This window comes from Physeter macrocephalus, chromosome 5 (genome assembly GCF_002837175.3).
Source record: "Physeter macrocephalus isolate SW-GA chromosome 5, ASM283717v5, whole genome shotgun sequence".
NCBI classification, from domain to species: Eukaryota; Metazoa; Chordata; class Mammalia; order Artiodactyla; family Physeteridae; genus Physeter; species Physeter macrocephalus.
The window spans coordinates 5,997,616-6,025,088 of NC_041218.1; the positions used below are offsets into that span (position 1 = coordinate 5,997,616).

General features: G+C 45.3%; 1 protein-coding gene across 1 annotated transcript; it reads right to left on the reverse strand.

Annotated features, from left to right (window-relative positions):
- Nucleotides 1-27,473, reverse strand: NUB1 (negative regulator of ubiquitin like proteins 1). The gene is made up of 15 exons (XM_028489574.2): nucleotides 27,382-27,473; nucleotides 24,574-24,691; nucleotides 21,900-22,067; nucleotides 20,132-20,190; nucleotides 19,038-19,108; nucleotides 16,390-16,572; nucleotides 16,103-16,194; nucleotides 14,353-14,459; nucleotides 9,139-9,325; nucleotides 8,343-8,450; nucleotides 7,455-7,607; nucleotides 3,357-3,503; nucleotides 1,317-1,412; nucleotides 477-654; nucleotides 1-230 (listed from the first exon to the last, which is right to left on the reverse strand). Exons 1-15 carry the CDS (start codon nucleotides 27,450-27,452, stop codon nucleotides 52-54), a joined length of 1,917 nt encoding a protein of 638 aa, XP_028345375.2. The 5' UTR covers nucleotides 27,453-27,473; the 3' UTR covers nucleotides 1-51.

Here is a 27,473-nt window from a genome sequence, read left to right on the forward strand (position 1 = left end):
TTCATGATGATAGAATTTATAAGCAGAAACTTAGTAACTTCTGTTCATCATTTAGTTTCTCTTTGCTGCTGACTTTATACTTTCTACATAGGATAAGTACTCTGCAATAATAATTTCTTCGTCTTCCAGAGTTGAGTCAAGGTAATCTTCTTCGTGTTCTGGAATATCTTCCAGGATTTCATTCACAGCCTCTGTCTCCATATCTTCATCTGTTGAGGCGCTAGAGGTCCCTGCAGTAAAGAAGTGCAGCAACAGGGAAGCTGAGGGAGGAGGACAGAAAGAGAAACCTCCACGGGGACCAAAGGGACCCATGTCAGCTCCAGCTCGGCCCTCCCGCGCCACAGCGCCCGAGCAGCCCGAAGCGTGCACGCCCGCGAACGCCCCTCGCGGCCCCCGCGAAGGCACACGCCCCGCCTGCCGGCTTCCGCTCGGGCAGACCCTCCCTCCCAGTCGGTCTTCAGAGACCGCAGACCCACCTGCAGAATCGGACGGGGATGTGGGTGGCGTTGCTGAAGAGTCTTCCGCCGAGAGCTGCAGGTCAGGAGGAAGGCTTCCACCGTTGTGCGCGAGGGTCTGGGCCGCCAGCTGGACGTTTCCCCTGAACACCCTCAGGGCTGCCTCGGCCGCTGCCGCGTCGAAGCCCATGTACACCAGCTGGGAGAAGGCGGGGCGGCACTGGCGAGGGCCCAGGCCACACGGCGCGCCGCGGGGCCGCGAGAGCCAGGTCTCGGGGGCACGCGTTCCTAAAGCGCACCGCACGCGCGTACCACCGGCCTGCCCGCGCTAACGTGCGCCCGAGGCGGCTTGCAAAGGAAGGAGGAAGACCTGAGGCGGCCACGTCGGTGCCCCGTCACCTCCGAAAGGCAGCCGGCTCGCGAGCCAGGGGAAGCGCTGCGTGCACAGACCTCGTTGTCGCCGGGCCCCTTAGCTACGTGTCTGCAGCACACTAGGCAGGCTAACGTGACGGGGGGCACACGTGGACAGTCACCACAGTGACATCCCTGCAGGTCACAGGCAGGGGAGCGGGCTGACAGGCACGGGAGGCGACGCACGAAGAGGCGTGTGTAGAAAAGAGGACAAAAGCCCGAAGAAAACCTTCCCGTTGCTTCCCTGTGTTTCCTACTCTGAAGGAAATGCCTGGGCCCCGCTTCCACCCGCTGCAACTGCTGCACGGAGGCTGCGCCCTCGGGCGGGCCGGTCTCACCTGGAGCCCAGGGAGCCAAGGACTCGGCCCTGCCTGGCCGCCAGCCTGTCCCGCCAGGCGGCCCCACACGAGGCTGTACGGGCGGAGAAGGGCACAAGGCGCTTGCACTTACTTGGTCAATGGTTTCCCGAGAAGGACTTTCTTGAGGGCTGTTGGTTTCCGGACCAGCATCGTTTAACCACCACATCTGAGGATGGCTGAGAAGAATCTGAAAACGTACGGGGACACCCGTTACCCATCACTAACGTCCGCCCGGTCACTCGGGCGGAGACTGAGCGCCTGTCGCGTGCCAGGCGGGCACCGCCGTGGGGCACACAGACAGGTGTAGGAAACTGTGGTGGGCAGGGCTCAGGCTGCTGTGGAAGCAGAGAAAAGGGACCCCTGAACAGGCTGGGGCTGGAGAGGCTGCTGTTCAAAGGCGGCTCCCGCCAAAGCTCGTGTCTGAGTTGAGGTCTGGAGGATGAACAAGGTTATTCAGGCCAAAAGATCGCATCTGAGGAAGCAGGAAAGATTTGAGAGAGCAGGCGGAAGGATTCCAAGAAAACAGAAGCTGCAGCTCAGCTTTAGGGGCGACGCGGTCATAAAGGGCTACAAACGGAAAGCTGTAAGCAGTCCAGCGCTGCCCAACGTGACTTCTCTTTGGACGGCGACATGCTCTAGGTTTACAGTGTCAAGAAGAGCAGAGTTCTTTGGACACTTGATTTCTCTGTCACATGATACTTACTCTTAACCTTATAAAGCCCTTTTGGGGAACTTCCCTTTTAACACTAAATACTTCTATATCGATCAAATGTATTTATGTACTATTTGTATAATTAAAACTAGTTTTGAGCCCCATCAGTCCCTCCGCATATTCAGAATTTTTAAATTTCTCTAAGAAATCAAATTAGATATTCAAATAACATTTTTGAATTAAAAAAATATATTAATACATATATTTAAAAATTCAGTCGACCCTTGCACAATGCAGGAGTTAGGGGCGCTGACCCTCATCTCAGTGGAAAACCCAAGTGTAACTTACTGTGGGCTCTCGGTATCCAGTTGCTCTGCATCCGCAGATCGTGTAGTACTATATACGGTATTTACTACTGAAAAAGGTCCACGCATAAGTGGACCCACGCAGTTCAAACCCATGCTGTCCAAGGGTTAACAGACCGACTGATGGGGACCTCTGAAGAATAGGACGGGAGGTCTTAAGAATAAAAGGCAAAGGTAGAGCAGGCTCCCCACTGCCTGCAGGATTCAGTGTGAGTGAACTCCTAAGCAGGGCAAACAAGGTGACGCGGCCTGCCTGGCCCCTGCCTACCTGTCCAGCCCCGTCTCTGGCCATTTCCCACCCCGCCCCACCTCCAGCAGGTGTAACCCAGGCCTCGGCAACCCCGGGGCTCAACTCCCCCGGCTTCATGCTTCAGCCCTTGGCGCTGCTCCCGCTTCTCCTCCGTCTGCTGGGCCCCCTCCCGTGACCCGCCCCCCAGCTCAGCTTGCAGCCCCTGCTCCCCTCTGTGCTGTGCTCCCACATGGTAGCCCTTATGCCACTGTGCTCTCTGCGTCTGTCTCCCCACTAGCCTGTGGGCTCCCCCAGGGCAGGCGTCATGTCCGCTGAGACTCAGCACGGCGCCTACCTCATTAAGTATCCTGTCTGCTCCTGGAACAAAAATTGGAGAGGACGTGGACCCGGGCAGAGTTACCACTACTCTGGATCCCAACCTGTTTAGTCACTTCTGAGGACTTCTTTAAAAAGCCCCTTTGCCAACATGTACTATTGACTAAATAATAAAACTAAATATTCAAAGAAAACATTTTAATTCAAAAAATTATATTAAAACTTCAATCACCTTTCTTTTCTTCCACCTTACTCTTAAACTCCTGTTGCGAACAGAAACCTCATCAAAGTTCCTGCCTTGTGGGCCCTGCGGAACCGTGGACAGGCACTGAGGTGGGTGGGGCTCGTCATTCTGACTCTGCCACCGGGTCTGAGAACAAGAGAGCTGTGACCCTTAGATCCAAACCAGGAATGAAGAGGAAGGCCCGCAGCCGCGGGGCTCCTGGCGTCAGGAAGGACAAGAGAGCAGCTTCAACGAAGAAGTGGAGGGGTGGCACCTGGGTTGGGAGCAGGGCTGCTCAGGGAGGCCAGAGGCCGGGGAGGGGTTACCTGCAGGGCCTCCTCCAGGTTCCCGCTGGCCTGGTGGAGTGCCTGCTTGGCTGCGCGAGCGGAGTAGCCCATTCCTTTCAAATAGTTTATGTTCTCCAGGCGGCGTCTTTTCTTCTCTTTTTCCTCCTTCCTTATTTGGTCCAATTTCTTTAGGAAAACAGCAGAGTCACCAAGTTAGGGATTGCGGTTTTGTAGAAAGCCTTCTCAATCTATGCTCTGTAGGATTCTCGGGGTCACCAGGCAAAGTGAAAACCACAAGGAGAGGTGACCCCCTCTCTCCCCGTCCCGCCCAGCATGAGGGCCACTAGGGCAGAGACCAGGGGTGTGCTGCTCGTGGGGAAGCCCAGCGGGAGCCAGGGACGTCTGTCCAGGGAGGGAAGACAGCACCTCGGGGACCACCACCTGGCACCGGAACAGGCCACTGGGAACCAGCAGGCACATCCTGCGGACCCACAGAGAGGTGGGCGTGCCTTCTTCTAGGAAGCGGGGGAGGAGCTTCCTGCATGGGTGGGAGGGCTTCTCAGCCTCTGCTGAGTCACCTGGGATCTTACCGAAATGTGACTCTGAACGTGGGGGCCGTGGAGGAGCTGGGTGGGTCCTAGATGGCGCCCAAGCTACCGATCCACCCACCACTCCCTGGGTAGCAAGAACTTAGTCCACTTAAAACCCCAAGAATGCTCAACGCCAGGTGACAGGTCACCTACCCCCGTGGTTCTCAACCCTGAGTCTCAGAGGTGCCTGGCGTTGCTCCAAGAGCCTGAGGAAGGCCACAGATTCAGTCTCTTCTCCTCTCCCACCCCAGCCCTCATCAGGGGAGTTCTGAGATTGTTTTGAAAACAAGTATCACTTTATTTTATTTCTATTTATTTATCTATTTTTTGGCTGAGCCGTGCGGCTTGTGGGATCTCAGTTCCCCGACCAGGGATCTCCCCGGCAGTGAAAGCGCCGAGATCTAACCACCGGACCACCAGGGAATTCCCACAAGTATCATTTTAAAAGGATCTCTGCTGATTAAAACAATAAAACTAAAACAGGTTTGAAAACCACTAACTGAATCCAACCTCATCATTTTGCCAATGAGAAGACAGAAATCTCTCAAGACAGTTAGGTGACCCAGTCAAGGTCATCACCGACAGCAGAGCAGAGAGACGGCTTCTGCACATTCTAGAAACGGTCAGCCCTCGGCCCAACACGGAGAACAGCAGAGAAAACAGCTTTTTCCTTTGATGTGTCTCCTCCTACCTCCATGGCTCAGTCCAAGCAACAAGGGTCCCCTCCACATTCTTACAGCAAGAACACGGCCTCACCTCTTAGGAGAAGAAAGGCATCCTCGCCACGGAACCAAACACTCCCAGCTGGCAGTAGGACTAGGCAGAAGGGGTGACTGCCCACAACATTTCCAGGGATGAAGACAACCTCAGCCTGTAATTCCCTGTTTACAACAGTGGAGAACCTACCTGTGAGCAAGCGGGGCTAACGATGGCTGGGCAGCTCTGCCAGCCCGCCGCCCACCCCCTACCCCGGGGCCGCGGTCCGCACCCCCACCGCGCCCTCTAGCTGCCTCCTCCGGGCCAGTCTCCCCGACTCCGAACCCGTCCGCACAGGCCCGGCAGCTCACGCACCTGCTCCAGTCCCGCAGCGGCCCCTCCCCGCACCCAGCCAGGCGCCAGCGCTCCTGCGGCTCCGCCCGCGCTCTGGGGCTCCGGCTCCCGGCTGACCTCCCCGCTTCACCACAAGACCCACACGGGCCGGCGGAAGTAGTCCGCAGCACTCACACTTCCGCTTTCATTCACACGTACACACCATGTAAAATGCCTCTACCCCGTCCCATCCTCTGCTCGCAATTCCAGCTTCTTCCACTTATATTTCAAAAGGCTAATAAGAAGCACGAATACCATTCAAGCAGAGAAAGACCCTCCCAGCCAGCCAGCCAGCAGACACGGGCCTCAGAGCTGACACAAAGTTGGGGCCTCAAAGAACACTTTTTCCTTATTACAAATACCTAAGTCAGTTTTCTCTTAACCATGTAGATACACATGATATTTCTCTTTATACTAGAATTAGGAAAATAAACCAAGGAAATGACAAGAAGCATTGCATTGTGAAATCTTATCGACACAGTAGGGTCAAATGCTGTGAGCGCACTGGGTTCTAGAGTCACGGCTGTGTACAGGCAAAATGACTGAACATCTCTCAGGAAGGCCGCCACGCTGCTCTCACGGCCTCGGAACACTTCAGCACTGTAAAGTAACCTCAGTTTCATTAGTCTGTTCCTTTTGTCAGATGAGAAACTGGCCTGTACTCAGGGCCACGATGTACAAAAAAGTCAAACTTTCAGGAATCACCTATTACCCTCTACTCAGTGAGACGTTCAAAGGCGGAGCTCCGGGAGCTGAGAGGACAGCAGGTTCACGGGAGCTCACGTGCTATGGGACTCGGAGCTGGCCTCCCCAGCAGCCAGCCCAGCCCTCCCTAGGCTGTGGGAAGCTGACTGGTTCCCCGAGTAGGCCCTGACCAGCCTAAGCCAAGCAGACAGGCTCAAGCCAGTCAGGTCTCGGCATTCCCCTGGCCACGGCGACCGGCTCAAAGGTGGCCAATCAGTGAGCAGCTCAGAAGGTCTCTGAGGATTCTGGGATGCGGACCGTGCTCTTGGTGTGATGGGATGACCCCGGTAACACAGAGGAGGCAGAGAGACAGAAAGCGGAACTCAGCGACAGGGCGAAGCCACTGAATCAACTAACCTGAGACCCAGGCCTCCTCTGGGCTCTTTACAGTTAAGTAGGCCAGTGAGTCCCTCCCTACGCTCTTCATCGGGTGTTCAAGCCAATCTGAATTTGTTGCCTTCAACCAAAAGCATGCCAACTACACATCCACTGAGTGGAAGAGTGAGCAGGGTCAACTGCACTATACACACTATTGTTTTTTTATTTTCTCCAAGGGCTTATAGTTTAATTCATTAAATGCACATCTGATAGGACACCACTCTTTTTTTAAAAAACACTTATCTTTGCTATTTATAAAAAGTTAGGAAGTGAAGTGGTAACTTTTACCATTTTATAATATCTCTTGGCTTTTCAGAACCTTCTGTAAAAACTCAGAATGCTATTCTCAGATGGGAATTAGAAAGTACAGGAGAAAACCAGAGTCTTAGTTCAGGTTTTGCCACCAATTTGACCCATGACCCTGGAAAAGACAACCTCTGAGCCTGTTTTCCTCATTTGTAAAACTACCATATTCGATATGGTAACATTCCTTCCAACTCTGAAATTCTAAAGTTTTTTTCTAACTGTACTTATCTCTAATTGTTTTAAATGATTATAGTTTTGAATCTTTGCTTTAAAAAAAAAATTAATTAATTAATTAATTTTTGTCTGTGTTGGGTCGTTTCTGTGCGAGGGCTTTCTCTAGTTGTGGGAAGCGGGGGCCACTCTTCATCGCGGTGCGCGGGCCTCTCACTATCGCGGCCTCTCTTGTTGCGGAGCACAGGCTCCAGACGCGCAGGCTCAGTAGTTGTGGCTCACGGGCCTAGCTGCTCCGCGGCATGTGGGATCTTCCCAGACCAGGGCTCGAACCCGTGTCCCCTGCATTGGCTGGCACGCAGATTCTCAACCACTGCACCACCGGGGAAGGCCCTGAATCTTTGCTTTTATAACATAATGTTAATTGTTCATATGATTTGACTCATGTTTCCAGGCAAGAATGACATCCTGAACTGTAACAATGGCTCCCTGGAAAACACAGACCCCTTTAAAATGGTTTCTAGAAATATACTATGATTAAAAAAGAGAGAGAGAGAGAGAAGACTGCTTGGATAACTGTACTTATGAGCTACCTGCCACCACAGCAAGAATAAAATGAAGGAAACTGCACTGTCTGAAAACTGATGCAATTAAAAAAGACAAGGTTTTCTCCTGACTTCCAAGTCTGAAGCAATAAAGAGTTCCTTGTTAATAATACCTACTACGGAATTGTCTTTTTCTGTTCTTTCATATCTGAGAGCTAAGGCACTTTGGAAGTAATTTTGCTATTGCCTCAAGTTTCACACCTACTCAAAGGCAAAGGCCTCAATCAAGCGTTACCAAGACCACATTGAGGTACCTCTCTGCGGTTGGTGATGTGGGCAGCCGCGTGGTCCACGTTCCCGTCACATGCCCTTAGGCCAAGCCGAGCTTCCTGGGCACTAAATCCCAGCTGCATCAAACTGTGAACTTTTGATGGATCAATATATAGCTCTTTAAAGAGCTGACATGCCTACAGACAAAGAAAAATATAAGAATCACGTAACCATAGTAACATTAAAGCTTAACACAAAGCTAAAACCTAAAGGAAATTGGACTGCACCCAATGTGAATTAGGGTGTGTCAGATTTTAGATAAAACCTCTAAATGTGACCTATTATCAACCAGTGCAAATGCAAACAGACAACACCCTCTCTGCTCACATGACTTATACGCAGTGTAACATGAGAAAATAGGCTGAGGATTGTGGGAGGGGCTGGTATCCATCATCTCCTCCTTTTTGGTAATAAAGTCCCCTGAATTTGAGCTGAGTGTAGCCAGATGGTCTAGGCCAATGGCATGTAGCAGAGATGACAGGAGCACGTCCTGAGTCACCTCTCTAAAGAGGCTCTCCCCAGACTCTCTCCCTCCCTCTGCCGGCTGGAAGAGGCACCGACAGGAGCTACCCTGGCCGCCACACCAGCCGCCCCACTGCCCTGGCTGCTCAGCTCTACAGCCAGATGAGAGAAACGGAAACTTGTAGCCAATTAAAGCCACTGCCTTTTTGAGGTTTCCTTATTACAGCATCTTGCCTGTACTCTCACAAATACAAATGTGTTTACAGTCTATGTGAAGGAGAGGGAATGGGAGGGAGATGTACTTTCCTCACCAGTCACACGCCACGGAGCTTATGAACTACTTACCTTCTGGGGATTAAAAAACAAAGTAGGTGAAAATGGTCACAACCTTGGAGCATCCATTTTCTTACCTTGTTGAGATATTCATAAGCCTCTTCACCATTTCCACTGTGATAATGTCGGATACCTTGAAGCAAGTAAAGTCTTAAAAACAAGACTTTCTCTTTTCCACAATTTCCCTAGAATTATTGGGGGAAAAAAAGATAAAACTGTCTTATTTCTCATTACAGGTCTGTAATACTCAACATTTATAATTCCCTTCATCTCCACAGGGGCAAAATGGCATTACTAAAATGCTTCTATCTTCACTATTGCTGATGGCAAAAGTAAGGATCCCAGGGCACGACGGCACCGCCTGTCCCAAACAGAACACGTATCTCCAGGTGCCCAGGACAGGGGCCCCCTGTCTGGTCAGGAGGGAAGTATATGCAAAAACCCAAACCAGGAATCTCTCTTATGTTGCCCTGCAATTCCCAGGCCCAATTCTGATGACCTGTGGAAACTGCCTGAGAAAAATCCTTATGCAAAGCCCAGCTCTGGGGCTGTGACTCACTCGTGTGAACGGTCACTGTTCAAAACGTCTATTTTCTGCGTTTAAACCTTTCATTAGACTCTAACGAACACAGTCACCAGCTCTCCTGGTCACGGTGATCGATGGGTTTCTGTGACTGGAAAACTGCGTTCCTCTGGTCACAGGCTAACTTATAAGATGTTTAACAATCCCCTTAAAATATAGCTTAAAAAGAACACACTGCATACCACTATCAAAAAAATCACCTTTGGCAGCAGTCTAAACACTTGAACAGGAATGAACTCAAATTCTACAAATGGGCTCACTAATACCTAAAACTAATTACAGCAACATACTTTTATGTGGACCAGTCTCTGATGATTTTCTCCGTAACAATTGTTAAGGCATCTCTGGGCCGTGTTTAATCTCTTCTCTGCGTCGTCCAGGCACTCCAGCTGGCCCAAGCGGAAGTAGCCCCACACTATGTCCAGCTGGAGCACCGCATAGTTGTCCACGGTGTCCAGCAGTTCTCTGCAGCACTCGCTGCCAAAGACAGGGAATGGCATCACTGACAAAAAGCAGTAAAAACCTTTTTGTGAATTACTGGAATTTTTTTCCCCAGTTTTTGGTGTATTTCCAAAGACTACTCTAAGAGATCGCAATGTTTATGAAGGGAACTATATTTATAATCTGAATCCTTCCAATGGGGAAAAAAAAAAGGAGTTAGGGCTCAGGAATAGAAGCTCAACACCATCTGCCCTGGGGGCGGGGGCGGAGAGAGACAGACAGACAGACGCACACACACACCCTCGCCATGTTGGGAAAGAGGCTTGGCAGGAAGCGGAAATCGGGGCCACTGTGTCAGAACCCTTCAGCAAACGTGGGGAGACCATGCTTTAAAGCAGTGGTTTCTAACCCTGACTGCAAATTAGAATCACCAGGATGTGAGGAATTTTTCTTTCCTTTTCTATATTTTTGTTTGTTTTTAAGAAATACTGATGCTGGGACCCCACTGTATCACTTATAACAGAAACCTCTGGAGGTGGGGCCTGGATGTTGTATTTCTGAAATCCCCCTAGGTGATTCTAATATACAGCCAAAGTTAGAACCCCAAAGCTTTAAAAGCACACTAAAAAAAAAAATCCTTACTTACTATGAACGCCTCAATTGATGAAGACTCTGACAAGGCATTCATGTCCAATCACATGAAAGCAGGGGAAAAACAATCCAGACAGATGCCAGGATCTGAATGCCTAGCTGATCTTGGGGCCCAGGTGCAGGTTAAATGCTACTTGGCAGCTGTCGCAGCAGGCTGAACCCAGATACAGAGAAAGGGAGAAGACAGGCAAGCCAATGGAACGTTGACAAAGATGGACATCGAGATAATTTATTTTGATTTTAAATTGTGATTATGTTAGAACTTCATAATGCAAACCTAGATCTCAGGTTTGAACCCTCTTCAATAAGAAAGTAAAATTTGGAACATTCACAAACTTTAAAGATCTCATCTGTTTTTGTTTGTATTCTACTAAAAGTAAGACTACTCTGGTATAAAACTACAAAACCTTCATGCCCTCAAGCTTCCCATCCTGCCCATCAAAATCTGCTTGGGGTGGGGGGCGGGGAAGAGCTCTGATTCTGTCATTTATGTTTTTCTTGAATAAATTTATTTATTTAATTTATTTATTTTTGGCTGCGTTGGCTCTTTGTCGCTGTGTGCCAGCTTTCTCTAGTTGCAGCGAGCGGGGGCTACTCTTCGTTGCGGTGCGCGGGCTTCTCATTGCAGTGGCTTCTCTTGCTGTGGAGCACGGGCTCTAGGCGCATGGGCTTCAGTCGTTGTGGCACACGGGCTCAGAAGTTGTGGCTCGTGGGCTCTAGAGCACAGGCTCAGTAGTTGTGGCGCACGGGCTTAGTCGCTCCGCAGCATGTGGGATCTTCCCAGACCAGGGATTGAACCCGTGTCCTCTGCATTGGCAGGCGGATTCTTAACCACTGCGCCATAAATGACAGGGACGTCTCTGTCATTTATGCTTTAAAGCAGAAGTCTCCTAAGGGGAGTGCCTGCACTCCAGGGTATGTACAAGACAATCCACTGGGGCATGAGAATAATCTCTCAGAGCAGGATTTTCTTATTTATTTGTGGTTGCTTTCTTTGAACATTTCTATTCTTTGTGAGCGTTTTGTAACATACACACCATATTTTACACACATGCACACACATCCAGATGTATGACCAGGTGAGGGGCACCTTCTCTGAATCTTCTGCTTGGCCTGAGAACTTGACATTGAGAGGAGAGGAAGAAGTTCATGGACCATGGTCTGATCTTACACTCCAGGTGAGATGTACTGATCTACCTGTAGACACCTTCTGTTTCTGGGAGAGAAGCCTACCCCGCTATTCTCACGAAAGCAGCGGACATTTAGCCAGTTTTTAAAGTCTCACACATGTGAACAGGCTTGTTTGTGTCTAAAGCATCAAGAGTGAGGACAGAAACTGCCTCCTTTCAGTTAAAAATAAAATCATGCATATAAGTTTGACCCAGAATTGAGTATTTGTGCAGCCAAAACCAAAACCAAAACGCAGCACAGGTCTCACATTAAAGAGGTTCATTTCATTCTTTTAGTTTAAAAAAAATAACACTTTTTATTCATATATAGGCCTATAAAAGAGATCATGACATCACCTGTATATAATAATTTTGAAACTGTTAGGACTATATTTGAACCTGATCATGTCACTCAGAAAAAAATTTAAAGACTTGTATAAAATTGTGTCTTATATTTTTATTGATTTTGCTTTAGTAGCCTTAATCGTCAATAGCCAATAAATTTTCATGTTAAAAACATTAATTAAAATCAATGTATAACATTGATTTAAACAAAATATACTGAGCCTAGCTTTAGAAAAATTAAATCCCATTTGGGTTAAGTCAGTTATTTAACAGAAACTTATTATACTTGCCTCATGAGTTTTACATTTTTTATATAAAATAAAGATATTAATTTCAAGAAAGGTAAGCTAAGCTTAGGTATCCGCTTTTTTTAAAAGGAAGGTTGGCCAAAAAGTCATTTTTAGTTTTATTACTGGCTGTAAGGAACTGGATTGTGTGTAGTTTGTTTTCATATTTCTTGGTACATGGGTTCAATAAATATCATTAAGCGTTGCTTGGGATGCAGTTAAAAACATGTTACTTGAAAAGAGTGGTGTGACCTTCTCAAGGCTTAGTTTTAAGCTTTGTTAGGTGGGACCAGAGCAGCCTGTAGGGCAGAATTAGCCCTTCTTCCCACACCCTACTGAATTCTCTGGCCAATGCCCCCGTTTCCCGCAGGTTATCATCCGCCCTCCGTGAACTCTCTGCTTCTCTGCTGACCATCGCTCAGCAGAAGACTCCAGGGGCACCCTGTGCACTCTCCCGCAGGCAGCTCTCTCCTCCCACCACTGTGGCCTCCCTGGATTCCGAGCTCCATCTCTTCCACTCAGGGGAGACCAGGAGGCTCTGCCTGGGTTTCTCCTCCACACACTGAGGCCTGGGAACTCCAGGCAGTGAGCTGAAACAATTCGCAGGGTTCCGCTCGTTTGTTTCCCCACCTCAGGGACCACTGTCCTGCATTGCCAGAAAACCAGTGTTTTTACACATTTTGCCCAGCTTTTCAGTTGTTGCAGGGGAGAGGATAAATCTGGTCCCTGTTACTCCATCTTGGCCAAAAGCAGAACTTACATTTTTAGCTTTAAATAGGGGAAAGAAACTACTCTCAGTCATACTACATACCATACCACAAGATGTACAAAAGAAAGCCGTGATAGAACTTTGAGCCTACTGGAGAAGGCAGGAAAAACATCAAGGGGCAAAGGAAGAAGAACAACTTAAGTTTTTTCTACCTCCACCGCTTACTTGCATTAGAGTTGATCTCCTTTACGAGCAGAGGGAAGGCGCACAAAAATTACGCTAGTAAGGTGACCTGAATAAACAAATCCCCAGTAGAAAAAAACAGTATTTTCTGCTGAAAAAGGCCCTGACAATTATTATTGGATTATTATGTCTACTACTCACTGAACATGTTAACGTACTGGGAACGGAAGAGGGAGTTATTTTTATTCAGGGTCTCCCTGAAACCTGAAAATGATTTCAAGGAGGTGTCCAAGGTAAAAAGATGGAGAAAGGCTCATACAGACAAATCAAGATCAACCATGTCTCAGTAACTGCTGAAGCTGGATTATAAGTGTATGGGAACTCATTATCTTAGTTGCTATTTTTATATGTTTGAAATTTTCCATAATAAAAAGTTAGAAACAATTATGGAAGGGAATAAAAAATTTACCTCAATTTAAGGACCTAAGTTACAGCCTGCACTGCTACCTGCAGCAGAAGAGAATAAAACTGACACTCAGAAAAAAGCAGAGACAAAGAGGCAGAGGAGGAAAACCAGAGAGGCACCAAGCCGTTGTTCTGGCTACTTTCAGCTTTGCCCCCTCCTCCCAAATATTTTAGACAATAAATCCCCCTTTTTGCTTAAATTTAAGTTTGTTCACTTAAGGCATAAGGGTGCTGCCAATACAGCTGGCAAACTATATATTCTTACATTTATCTTCTTGAATGTACTGTATATATTGGGAATTCCTCACAACGGAAAAGAAAATAACACTGATGTTGTTACCTTTTGAATATTTCAAACATCGAGTCTATTTTTCAAATATTTCATCTGCCTGGATTATAGCTTCTCAGTACTGTTTCCCATTAAGAGGAACCAGGAGCCCTTGAGAAAGTGCTGGCTGTTGCTCTGGGGCAGGAAATATTCAGGATGAGTCTGGACCAGCTCTGGGCACGAGACAGTAGAGACTACAAAGATTACCCCAGGATCGGGTCAAAGGGATGCAGGACCACCTGCCAGCTGAAGACAGCCAATTTAAGCTCTGAGGTGTGAAGTGTATCAAATGTGTTAAAATCCATGAGCTCATACTGATACTTAAAAGAAAAAAAAAAAGGCAGGGAAACCTCACCGGTGATGTCATCTCTAGGGAAGCAACTCATTTATTCTGAAAACAAGAAAATAAAGAGAAAGAACCCAGCATTTTATTCTGTCTTTCTGTACAAGTTGTACCTTAGGAGGACCAAACAGCTGATAAGGAAAAATATTTTTCAAATGAATTCCAGCAGTAAATGCAGAAGGAATAATGAGTTATCACCACTTTGGAGCGCCTAACGAAACAACGGATTTGGGCAACGCTCATCAACATCTACACCAAAATCGTCAAGTGAAAAGTGGACAGGGACCGTATAATGGGCAGTTCAGGCTGACAACATGTCGTAAGAAAGAGACATGATACCCTACATGCTTGTTGTAAAAAAATAAGTGCATATGTTTATAAAATTCTTTACGGGGAAGAGAGAGCAATTAGAAATGCGACGGGGAGAAACAGTTCACAAATCAGCCTGCACCATAACTACTCTTTTACGTTAACCATCTTGGGTGAAAATCTGAAGTCTGAAGTGCACGGGGTGGGGGAAGGGTGCTGTGTATAATTGTCATCCTCCTTCAAACTGGCATTCACCAAGTACAAAAGCGCCTACCAGAAATATTTGTCAGCGTCCAACAGACATGGCAAGGCTATTCCATATTCTTTTCTTTTCAGGAAAGCTCTGCCTTTCTCGTGATATCCCATAGCTAACATAAGGGCCTAGGAAAAAATAAGGATTTAAAAAAACATCACTTTAAACTATAATAAAACGAATTATATTAAAAGCATATTAAGTCTAAAGAAATCAAATAATGTGAAAACAAACAGACAAAAAACTCAAGATCACAACTAAATCTAAAAGCCAAAATTAAGGAAAACAGAATTAAACCTTCATTTCATTTAAACACTGAAACCAAGAACTCAATTTAACATGGCTGAAATGGTCAGAACTGGCACCTGTCCCTTCGTTTTCATCACTTTATTTTAGAATTGGCTGATCTAGATCTATTTCTAGTATCCCTAAGACTAAACATATAAAAAAAAAAAGCCAGTAATGACTGTATCCTTTCTGAAAAGAGCATTCATTTCACTCTCTATTTTTTTTTTTTTTTTGCGGTACGCAGGCCTCTCACTGTTGTGGCCTCTCCCATTGCAGAGCACAGGCTCCAGATGTGCAGGCCCAGCGGCCATGGCTCACGGGCCCAGCCGCTCCGCGGCACGTGGGATCCTCCCGGACGGGGGCACGAACTTTTTTTTTTTTTTTTTCGGTACGCGGGCCTCTCACTGCTGTGGCCTCTCCCGTTGCGGAGCGCAGGCTCCGGACGCGCAGGCTCAGCGGCCATGACTCTCGGGCCCAGCCGCTCCGCGGCATGTGGGATCTTCCCGGACCGGGGCACGAACCCGTGTCCTCTGCATTGGCAGGCGGACTCGCAACCACTGCGCCACCAGGGAAGCCCCTCTCTATTCTTAATCAGGTTTTTTTCTGAAGTATTTGTCAACTGTAGCATTTCTAAAACAATTTTTGCAAGGTGATCCAAATTTCTTTAAAGTTCATTAATATTTTTAGATTTGAATTTGTATATAATTCGATTTTGTAAAGGTTTCCCCTAAAGATCTAAATATCATCATTTAATATACGAATGTAATATCTGCAGTGGGCAAATAGTTGCCATAAAAAAATCAATTCAATGAGAGTTACAAAGTTCTCTTATTAAAACTTAACTTTAATCCTTAATTTTAAATCCATAATTATATAGTGAAACCATACAGTGAAACCTACTCAAAAGTGTCCTTTAAAGACCAAAAATTAAAATTAACTTGACCCACAGTCACTAAAGCTTTTCATATAAGAAGCTACTGGACTCCATCCAGCTCAGAGACTGATCTCATGGGCCAAGTTGTAGATGCTGCTAGAAAGACCCCCTTGGATATGTTCAAAGGTAAAACCACTTCCCCCTTACTCCAAATTAGAGAACAGGGCTGTGGAGAGACAGGGGAAGAGATGGCAGAATCATCTGTCACACTTTTCCCAAACTACCTAGGCACCCCAGCCCCCTCTTCTGATCCATCCCTTAGGGAATGTGGCCCCCAAGTAAAATAAGCTACAGCAAAACAAACACTGCCACAGGAAGCCACTGCTCCAGGACAGTGAGGTCCTGCCGTTCTGTACTCAGGCACTGAAACTCACAGGGTGAGCTGGCCAGATGCAGTGCTCATCATATGGTCATGTTCTGTTTATGAGCTGGAAACTGAAAGCTGTTTCTAATCCTTTATAATAACATTCCAAGATAAAATAAATAGAAAACCACTTCTGTTCTGACAGCAGATCAAAGAACAAGCCATAAATTTCTTACAGTACTTACTTTTCTTTCTGATGGAGGGATTCTGATTGATCGGCCCGTCTGGTTAGCTATGTCTAAGTATGGTGTGGTTTCTGGATCCACCACCATCTCAGCTGCAACAAAGCCAAAAGGAACTCCATTAGTTCAATGTTAAAAAGCAATGATGGTGACATTAAAAATGTTAGACTGTAGGGGAAGAAAGGCCAACAAGAAACGTGATACTCCCCTCCCACGCACGCCCCGGGCCCATCTGCGTGATTTGCTGCCACCTTTGAGGACTTGAGCGAAAAGCCTGAAGCTCTGTGTACCTCTCTCTGCCAGTATCTCCAGGCCTCTCTTAGTCCTCTGAATTCTTTTCTCTTTTTGTTTGGCTTCGTTCTGCTCTTCTTCTTCAACCTGGGAGTTTTTTCTCACATCCTCTTCAGACTGTTTTAGTTCGAGCACCATAGCTTTTACATTGTGGGTCACTCCCTGTTCCTCAAGTGTTTTCCCTGTCAAAATCAGAAATGCATGTTATAAAAAGAGTCATTAAATTTACTGGGTAATAGGCCATCTTCTATGCTAAATGGAATTCTTAAGCCTGCGTCAGCACTTGCAAACCACCATGCCACATGATTGGTAAGAAGATGTTTAAATTTGGCTGTTTACCTATGTTATTGTTAAGCACTGGTTAAAATCAGCCAGTGAAAATGAGCTGACTAAATTAATCCTTTGTAATTTTCTTTATTCTCGTCATTAAGATCAAACGAAAGCAATCAACTGTTTGAGAATCTACTACAGAGAGAGACATGAATTCTCCCACCCTCTAGCTGGAGATATAATCCAGTTCTCAGCAATGGACTGGAGGCCAGAGTGCAGCGGTGCACTGTGAGAGGTAATTTACTGAAGTGGGTAAAAACAAACACCTTGGGTTCCATCCATCCCTTCTTAACCCTATAGCTCTGAGTGAACCACTTATCGTCCACGTCCTCATATACAAAATGGGAATAAAGACAGAGGGAGAAGTCACTGGAACAGAATGAAAGAGAATATGAACAAAATCAAAAGCTGGCTCTATGAAAAAAATTAATCAAATATACAAACCTAACAAAAATTAAGTCAAAGATGCAAAAAAACAACAAACAAAACGAAAAAGGGTAAATATAGATAGCAAACATTATAAAATACCAAAATAATATTATGAACTATAAGCATATAAATTTGAACACATTTCGGAAAACTCTAGTTGGACACACATTCATATACATACACATATATATATTTAGAAACTCGACAACCATTCTAACATTTATATTGAAAAATAAAGGACTTCCTTGGTGGCACAGTGGTTTAAGAGTCCGCCTGCCAACGCAGGGGACATGGGTTCGAGCCCTGGTCCGGGAAGATCCCACATGCCGTGGAGCAACTAAGCCCGTGCGCCACAACTACCGAGCCTGCGCTCTAGAGCCCGCGAGCCACAACTACTGAAGCCTGCACGCCTAGAGCCCATGCTCCACAATGAGAAGCCACCGCAATGAGAAGCCTACGCACCACAATGAAGAGTAGCCCCCGCTCGCCGCAACTAGAGGAAGCCCATGCACAGCAACGAAGACCCAACACAGCCAAAAATAAATTGATAATTTAAAAAAAAACCAGAAAAATAAAGATCCATCAATGGCCAAGTTACCATGATAAAGAAGAGCCAAGAGGGAGACTCATCTTACTAGATTTTAAAGCCACAACAACAAACAAACTAACAAACAAAAACCTCTCCTGAGACTATCCATGCAGCCCTGGGCTTGAGGAAAGAACTTCTTAAAACACAAACAATAAGGTGAAAAACTGATGGATTTGATAACATCAAAATCAAGGATCTCTGCCCAGTGAAGGACACCACAAACTAATTAACATAGAGATGAGATGACAAACAGTGCAAAGATATCTAAAACAGGTAACAGGGAATGGCTAGAGGTGATGCTGGAAAGGACGACTAGGGCTAGGCTGTGGAGCCTGCATTACATCAGGAGGGATGTGAACCTGACCCTCTGCAGGCCACAGGAACCTACTGGAAACCAACCAGACTACAGTGCTGGCCCGAACTGCTGCATAGCTAACTGGTCTCCCAAGCCCATTCGTGTCTCCTTCACATCCATTCCCCTACTGCAGCCGAAGTGATCTCTGAAACACAAACATAATTGTGTCTACTCCCCAGCATCAATGGCTTCCCACCTCTCTAGAGAGAAGCCCTCTAATACTGAGTAAGGCTCCAGTCCAGGGCTCCTCAGCAGCACGACTGGCATCGTGAGCTGCATTAAGTCTCTGTTGTGGGGACCGTTCGGTGCCTTGATGTTCAGCACCATCCCTGGTCTCTTCCCATTAACTGTTACGAGCACAACCTCCCCTGGCCCCCTGCTACCAAGTCATGACAACCCGAAATGTCTCTGGACATCGCCAAATGTCCCCTGGGTGGCAAAATCACCCTTGGTTAAGAACCACCACTATAATCTTTACAATGTGGCCTCTCTGCCTGGCCCTCCATCCTCAAAAAGCACTACTCTCTGCTCACCTACTACACTCAGCCATACTGGACCTCTTCAATCCCTCGAATTCACACGATGGAGCTCTAACACGAGGCTCTCTGTCTGGAGCGCTCCCCACCACAGCCTCCTCCCCGTCTTCACTCAGCTTCAGCTCTTCTCCCTCACGGAGAATTTACTAGAAACTCTATTTTGCTTTCAGCACGCCTAGACTTCCATTCTGTAACATTTCATCAGACCTGTACTGAGTATCTTTGGAAAAGTTGCTTCCTGCTTTACATTTTTATTTTAGTAAACTCTAAAATAATTGGTTTTGCATTATATATATGATAAAGCCACCCAAAATTTTTGAACAGAGGAAGAGTGTGAAAAAAAGATATAAAGTCATTATTTCTCTATTTACTTGATTTAAAAATTCTGCATACTTTGCCATAACATACCTAGTTGAAGTTGTTTCTTATTTATGACAATTTTGATATAATTTTCTTGAAATCCAAAGGTTTCAGCTATTCTGTAAAATAAACCAGAAAACTATAGGTAACCAAATTTTTTATTTATTATCCATTAAATAGATTTTAATCATGATAGCTATTTTATACATTCTTCTCAGAAACACCCAGTATTCCAATTTACTGACTCACAACATTACTTCAGATAAAGTCAGCTTACTAGATGGTTATTTGAAACTGTGTCAGAGACAATGTCCTTTTGTAAACTATCTGTTTTACTGTTTGCTTCCTTGTGAAGTAGAGACCACTGGTGCTGTGTATCTGTTTGAGCAGGAGGGCCCTAGCTGCATGTCAGGAGAAAATCCATCCTCTATACCTTCTGCGGTCTCCTTGAAGGAGCCCATAATAGGGGCAGTTGTTCCACACAATCTTCTGCTCATCGTGTGTTGAATGAATGATGCTTCCTGAATCCATCCCTAACAGCCCTGATGTAGACCAAAGAAGAAAATGAGAAGAATCACTTTAAGAAACACTGACTGGCTATCCCTGGAGGTATTCAAAATACTTACCATTTAAAAATACACAAGTAGATGAAGTAATTGACCAGGTCTCAAAAGTTAGATTTTCACTGGTATGTGACAGGCAGGTATTTTTTTTCTTTTTACAAATGGGCCAACAGCCTGAAACTGGCTGAAATACTTCACTGAACACCACAGCAAGCTATTAGTGCATTAAGGAATAAAATTCAAAACTAATGATCTGGCCAATATCAGGCTGTCTCCTATTTCTATCACTCATTCATTGATTCAAACACGTATCAAGTACATGCATCCAGAGTTCCCACCTGATCTCAAGTTACACCAGGAAGTGAAGGAGACTGATGCAAGTCCTGAGTTCTCACTTTGCCCTTAAATGCCAGTGTGAGCCTGAATAAGTCCTTCAGCCTCAAAGCCTCAATTTTCCCTTCCATTCAGTGACGATAATCATACCTGCCCCATCTCTCTTACAGGATAGCCAGGGAGGATCAAATGAGCGGGTGTAAAAGAGCTAAGAGCACCTGGGGCACAGGGCACACAGATACTTACTTAGACCTCAGTTCTCTGCCAGTGACATGCAGTCGGGTCTCCAACAAGTTTTTCCTATCCTATTTAAAAATAAGACAAATAAAATGCACTTGAATTTGACACTTTTTGGAGCTTTTATTCTGCCTATAAAACCAGACAGGTTGATATCAGATGATGTAAATACTCGCATGCCTAGCATGAAGCTATTGAACAAAACCTGACGTGTGCTGACCCTGTGACCCGGAAGTCCTCAAGGGGGCAGCAGTGTGGCACCACAGGCAGGGCTTCAGCCTCTGGGGGAACGTCAGCTGCTCAGCGGGGTTCGTCCCCAGTCTACTCAAGGGAGCCGGCTTCTGCTCCACAAGGACCCATCCCACAACCTCTGGCACGAGGGCCAGCTCAGTAAGCAAAAGAGGTAGTCCCTTCAGCGCTCCCACCGAGGAGGGAGCAGCAAGATGTGCTCTTGGAACCTTTTCTTCTCGGATGGCTGGGCTTCAGAAGAAAATATGGGACCACCAGGGACACCTATGAGACCATGCATATCATCTGCTCTGATTCCATACTCACCAATCAGCTTTCTGACTGGTGGTCTGGTTTCCCAGGTACTTGATACTAGCAATGAAGAGTGCTGTATATACATAGTGCCCTTTAAATTGCCAAACTGGCATTCTGAGATAGATACATATATAATTTCCTTCTTCTAATAAAGCTCTTTGTTTTTCCTAGAAATTTTTAACAGCTTTATAGAGATGTAACTTACACACCTTAAAGTTCCCTGTCTAAAAGTATAAGAGTCAATGGTTTCTAGTATATTTACAGAGTTATACAGCCATTATCATAATCAAATTTCAGAACATTTTCACCATCTCCCCAACCAAACATGTGCCATACCTCCTATTCCCTCCGCTTCCCCCACCCCAGACAACCATGAATATATTTTCTGTCTCTATGGATTCGCCTACTCTAGATATTTCATATCAATGGAACAACACAACATGTGGCTTTTTGTGTCTGGCTTCTTTCATAATGTTTTTGAGGTTCAGTCACGTTGTAGAGTATCGGTACTTCGTTCCTTTTTATGGCTGAATAATATTCATTGTATGGGTGCACTCCATTTATCCACCGACAGACATCTGGGTTGTTTCCACCTTTTGGCTACTGTGAACTGAGCTGCTACAAACGGTCACGTACAAGTTTTTGTGCAGACGTAGTGTTCATTCCTCTTGGAGTAAAATAGCTGGGTCATATGGTAACTCTTATACACACTTATTTTCATTTCTTCTGAGAATAATTAACATTGATCAGTCTGAAGAGGCACCCTTGGGTGCCCTGCCTCAGTAACATTTTTGGACTTCAACTACTGAGGACGTGGCCCTGACACAGGTGGCCCAGGTTATGGTGGCCCTGCTTGGGCGCTCAGCTATGCCTCTGGCTTCCACTGGCATAGAAAAAAAAGACGAATTCCTTTGTGATGTGTCCTACTGCACACAGTTTTAGAAAATCTGAAGTAATCTTTTATTCCCCATTTTTGCTAAATGTTCATTCAAACTCTAGAAAAGGTAAGAATGTGACACACGGCTCTGCGAAGCCTGCAGGCCAGACTACTTTGCAAACGTTCCAGCTTAAGAATCCATAAAATTGACTTTTAGTTAGTAAATGTTCAACATGTAAAGTAACTGAAAAGAATTTTATCTTTGGATTGTATCTTCAAAAAGAAGTCATAATTTATTTAATTGCATCACTAAGTTAACTAAGCATTAGTAACTGTAAATTTGGGGAAACTGCTCACTTTTTTCACCCGCGGAGGTAAGAAGACTTCGATCGCAGCGATTCCTGTTGCTCTATAGTGCTCATTGCCTGTGCCGCGCTCCACCGCTTTGCAACGTATTTCTTCTATTATCTTTTCTACTTCATTTTCACAACATTCTAGCTTGTCAGAGTACTTCTTGGCAAGGTCCTATGAAGAAAAATTTAAAAACACAGATCAATACAGTACCAACTCAAAAAAAAAGAGTATAAAACAAAACAGTGCACGTGGGACTCTAAGGCAAAATAACTAATGAGTGGTGGTCCCCCCTGTTATAGTGAAATCCAGACTGTGGCTTGACATCTTGAGAGGTGTGGAGTTTAGAGAGGACCCAGGGAAACATCAAAACCAGGAAAGGACAGGAAAATAGGCCCAAAAGAGAAAGTAAGACCAGTTGAGATTATGCTAGGGGGGAAAAGCAAGGTGGGCTGTGACTTATGTAACAGCAGTATATACACAATTATTTTAAGGAATAATGAACTGTTCAATACCACTAAAGGGTGGGGACAAAGAAACCAAAAACACAGAGAACATTCTAGTTTTTCTAACTTGTGAGAACAAGTCAGGTTATATGATGGTGTAAGTATATATTTATAACAGGGGAGATGTTCATGATACACATAAGTTACAAAACAGATCAGAGGACTTCCCTGGTGGCACAGGGGTTAAGAATCTGCCTGCCAATGCAGGGGACACGGGTTCGAGCCCTGGTCTGGGAAGATCCCACAGGCCACGGAGCAACTACGCCTGTGTGCCGCAACTACTGAGCCTGCGCTCTAGAGCCCGTGGGCCACAACTACTGAGGCCCGCGTGCCTAGAGCCCGTGCGCCGCAACAAGAGAAGCCACCACAATGAGAAGCCAATGCACCACAAAGAAGAGTGGCCCCCGCTCACCGCAATCAGAGAAAGCCCGTGCTTACCAACTAAGACCCAACACAGCCAAAAATAAATAAATAAAATACATAAATTAAAAAAACAAAAACAAAAAACAAAACTTTCTGTAATTCTCTAGAAAACATAAACATAATTACCCAGTGAGGGTTTTGTTCCCCCTCCTGACACCAACCAATTCTGACACCAACTGGATGTCCTACAATTCAATTCAATTCTGTCACTAACGATCTGGAGTTAGAGGCAGACTCCACAGGCTAAGGGCTCAATCCCACAAGTCTGCCTTCATTTCAGGCACCAGGTATCGGGTCCCCAGGTTACTCACACTTCTGTCTGACTTGGCTACAAAGTCAAGGGTCCCTACAACCCCTACCCCTTCAGGCTTGGTAATTTGCTAGAACAATTCCACAGGACTCAGGAAAATGCTCTACTTATTATTATAGTTTATTATAAAGAGTACAAATGAACATCTAGAAGGAGAGGTACATATGGCAAAGTCTGGAAGGGTCCAGAGTGCAGGAGCTTCTGTTCCTGTGGAGCTGGAGTGTGCTACTCTCTGGCGCATGGACGGGTCTGTCAATCTGGAAGCTCCCAAAATCCATCATTTAAGGGTTTTTATGAAGGCTCCATTTTGTAGGCACGATTGATAAAATCACTGGCCGGTGGTGAGGAGCTTGATCTCCAGCCCTCTGCCCTCACCAGAGGTTGGAGGGTAGGGCTGAAAGTTCCAAGCTTCTAATCAAAGTCTGGTCTTTTAGGTGAGCAGGCCCACCCTGAAGCTCTCTCCAAAGAGCTGCCTCTTAGAACAGAAGATGCCCCCGTCACCCTTACCACTCGGGAATTTCCAAGGGTTTTAGGAGCTCCGTGCCAGGAACTGGGGACAGAAAACAGCTTTCTTATTATGCCACACCTAGTTTCTAAGCCAAGAAATTATAACAAGCAAATTCAGAAGAAAGATCAGAAGGTTTGCAAAAACTAAAAAGTGAGTCCTGTCAGGAACAAGAGAGACAGGAAAACTCTAAGACCCTGACACAGCTATCACCTCCCAAGCACGTCATTGTGTCACAACACAGGACAATTGGATGCCCTTCTGACAATCCTTAGTCCTTGATAAATGTTACACTGTTTATCTCAGTATACTCAGACTGAGAAAACAGAGAAGTACATTCTAGGATATTCCAATATAATAGATTTCTATCAAAAATGATTAATGTTCCTCAGCTTCAAAAGGCAGGCAAACTTCAATTTCTAGAAGTTTCACTTATGTAAAATGATGCCATTTCTGATGATACCATAAAAAACCAAGGCATAATTATTAGGAAAATATATTTTGGAAAAATGAACAGATAGCCATAGTGTAAACAAAGCTGGGGGAGGGAAGCATTGTTTTACAGCAGACCACAGTAGCAAGGAGAGCTGAGAACCCACCAGGACACTAACCCTGAACAGGTCACACACTAAGCTTCTGGCACTGGAACTGCCCCGCTAGCAGGAACACCCAGATTAATAAACTTAGGTAATATCGTGAAGGTATTAGAAATGATATATGCCAAAATAGATACCATTCTCATATAAATAAAATCTTTTTAAATAAAAATAAGCTTGCCAACTGCTAATAAAATGTGGGAACCTGCTTTTCACTAATGTTTTTGGTTATGCCAAAAGTTTACCTGGTTGTGCCTGGCAATTTCTGGTGACTTCAGAATCTTACTTACCAAGGAGACTTACAACACTACTAATTATTAATGTCTTAAAAGAAAAATACCTTCAATGCCAAACCAACTTTTTTATTTTCATCTGTATATGGAGGTTTCCAGAGTTGAATTCTGTCTTCCCTTAAAAACTGGGTCAATTTTGCTTGGAGATATTTCTTTTGCGCCATCCTTGAAAGCAAAACAGTACGTCAATGATACCCCATGCCACATTTCAAAGTGTTTTATAACTTACCTAATACACTGACGGGTTTTGTAGAGTAAGCAGAGGTCTCCTCCACTCCTCCTTCTCCAGTTTAATCTAAATTACTTTCAGATTAGGTTTTAACTAGCTCCAGGCTTGTCTAAAAGATATATATATATTACATACAGACTGAAATATATATTACATATGCAATTATATATATTACATAAAAATGCATATTTCAAAGTTGCTAATATGTAGCAAGGTTTATTACACTTTTCTATTTCTTAACCTGCTATTATTCTCTAAAAGAAAAGATAAGATAAATCCCTAAAGTAGTGAACTTAAACAATTCGATGCAGAGAGCTTATCAATTCTCCTGTATGTTGGCTATTTCAACACAAAAGACCAAACACCTTGGCAGGTAAACATGAAGAAAAGCTAGCTTGAACCATGAACTATCAATAATAAATATTTTCTATATCTGAATTTTTAAAATTAAAAATTTAGTGTTTACAATACTAGACAAGTTATGCATGCTATTTTGTGATAAAGCATGAAAGCAAATCTACATATACTATTCAAATCAATACCGGCTGGGTCACCATTTTACAGATGAGAAAACCAAGGCCCAAGTTTGTAAAATGACTCGATCAAGGATGCAAAATTAGGCAGCACCATAACTAGCACTGGGACTTCCGCCTACAACACTGGACCATTGGATTCTGCCTTCTATCGCAAAATCCCTTGCTGCTTCTCTGTCCTGTGCATGTAACTACTCTCTCCCAAAGAATCACACACAGCAATGGAGTTGTCTACTCAACCTTCACTAGCACACCAATTCAAAGGGGTGAGTGAGGCTGCTAGAGAATCAAACAGCTGACAGGGGCAGTACAGCCAAAACAGATAAGCAGTAAGAAAAGTCAAAAGTTATTACTCCTGAAGGATGAAGACACATTCTAGAGAGTGAAAAAATATGTAAGAGTTAATGTAGGGCTTCCCTGGTGGCGCAGTGGTTGAGAGTCTGCCTGCCGATGCAGGGGACGCGGGTTCGTGCCCCGGTCCGGGAAGATCCCACATGCCGCCGAGCGGCTGGGCCCGTCAGCCATGGCCGCTGAGCCTGCACGTCCGGAGCCTGCGCTCCGCAACGGGAGAGGCTACAACAGTGAGAGGCCCGCGTACCGCAAGAAAAAATAAAATAAAATAAAAAAAGAGTTAATGTAACCTAGATAAGTAACTTTCCTTTTTTTTATTCAGGGCCCGTATTCCACACTCCCCAAAACTCAATTCACCGGATTTTTAAATCAAGTTTGAGAACTTAAGTGTATTCCATAAACAAGTGTTTTAAAAGAAAGTTCAAATCTATTTTATATCAATTTGGAGGCAAGAAAGAGAGTAATCAGGATAGTGGGGAGAAAAGGCATAAAGAAAAAAAACACATCAAAGAGGGGGCTGTGTGCATCCAGGTAACCTACAAAAGAACCCCAGGTTTTCAAGCACTAATAAACTGCTTCTCACACAGAAAGCATATTAGCACTTACGAGCATTAGCTTTCCAAACACAAATAACTTACAGGACCACTACACAAAGTTAGTTCTCTACTCGTAAATGTTCAGAAATTCCCACTAAAGTGTCACTTGTGGGGAGAGGGCCATTTACTGGAGCCAAGCTATCTGGAAGGCTGAATGCACAGCCCTCTGCCATCCAAGTAGCTACCTGACCAAAGTCTCAAGGGATTTCCTAAATCTAGTGTGCAGCCCACACTCCACCCAACCAGCAAATAAACAGCAAGGAGGGTCTATGAACCACCACTTATGTTTGAAAAAAGATTACACCACTGTCTTGAAACTTACAAAATTTCACTTCCAGACAAACGAGGATACATATTTTAAATCAAATCAAAAGGGAAAAAGGTTTAATAAATCAGTTTCCGATTTTAACTGGAGAACTGAACGTTTCATGGATGCCACACAATGTTCGGCAACACAGCCCCCCACCAAAAGCAGAAATTCATTAGTACTACTGCTCTAAACTGAAAGCGAAAAGGTATAAAACGTTCCCTTAAAATTTCACTTTCACTTTTGTAATAAATCCATCAACGCTACCTTTCCCCAGAGCTTTTCAAATATATATCTATATATATATTCATTCAAAATACATTAATTTTTCTCTTAGGCAGACTATTACAAGAATCTTGTATTAAAAAATAAGAGTATGGGAAGGAGGTGAGAAATACAGAATCAGATCGTCAAGGTTGGAGAAAATAAACAGTGTTTTCTCATTAAACAGCAAAGAAAATCTGTCTTTGCAAATAAATCCCAAATGGCATATCTGGAATTACAGTGTTATGACTCAGGCTTTTTGTATGGCTAATTAATTTTAATATATACATATACTTCTCTTTCTCCCTCCAAAGACACTATTCAATCTTCTTCTTAAATACCCAGCACCTCAGCCCAGCCCAGAGCAAACCTAGGGCGCGGCGAAATGCCTGAAGCCCCGGCCCACCGACCCCAGTCCCGGCTGAGCCTCCGCGCAGGGCGCCCACCTCCCGCCGCTGCGGTCGCGCCCGACCCACACGGGGTTGGCGTCCGGGTCGCGCCAGGGGAGCGGGGGCGCCAGGCGGCGCGGCTGAGACCCGGGTCTGCGACTGGACGCTCGGCCGCCGTCTCCTCACCTGCGCCACCGCCGCGCCAACCGCGACCCGCCGAATGCCCGGATGCGGCGGCGGCCGCCGTTTGTTTTCATTCCGGGTGAGGCCGGCCCCGC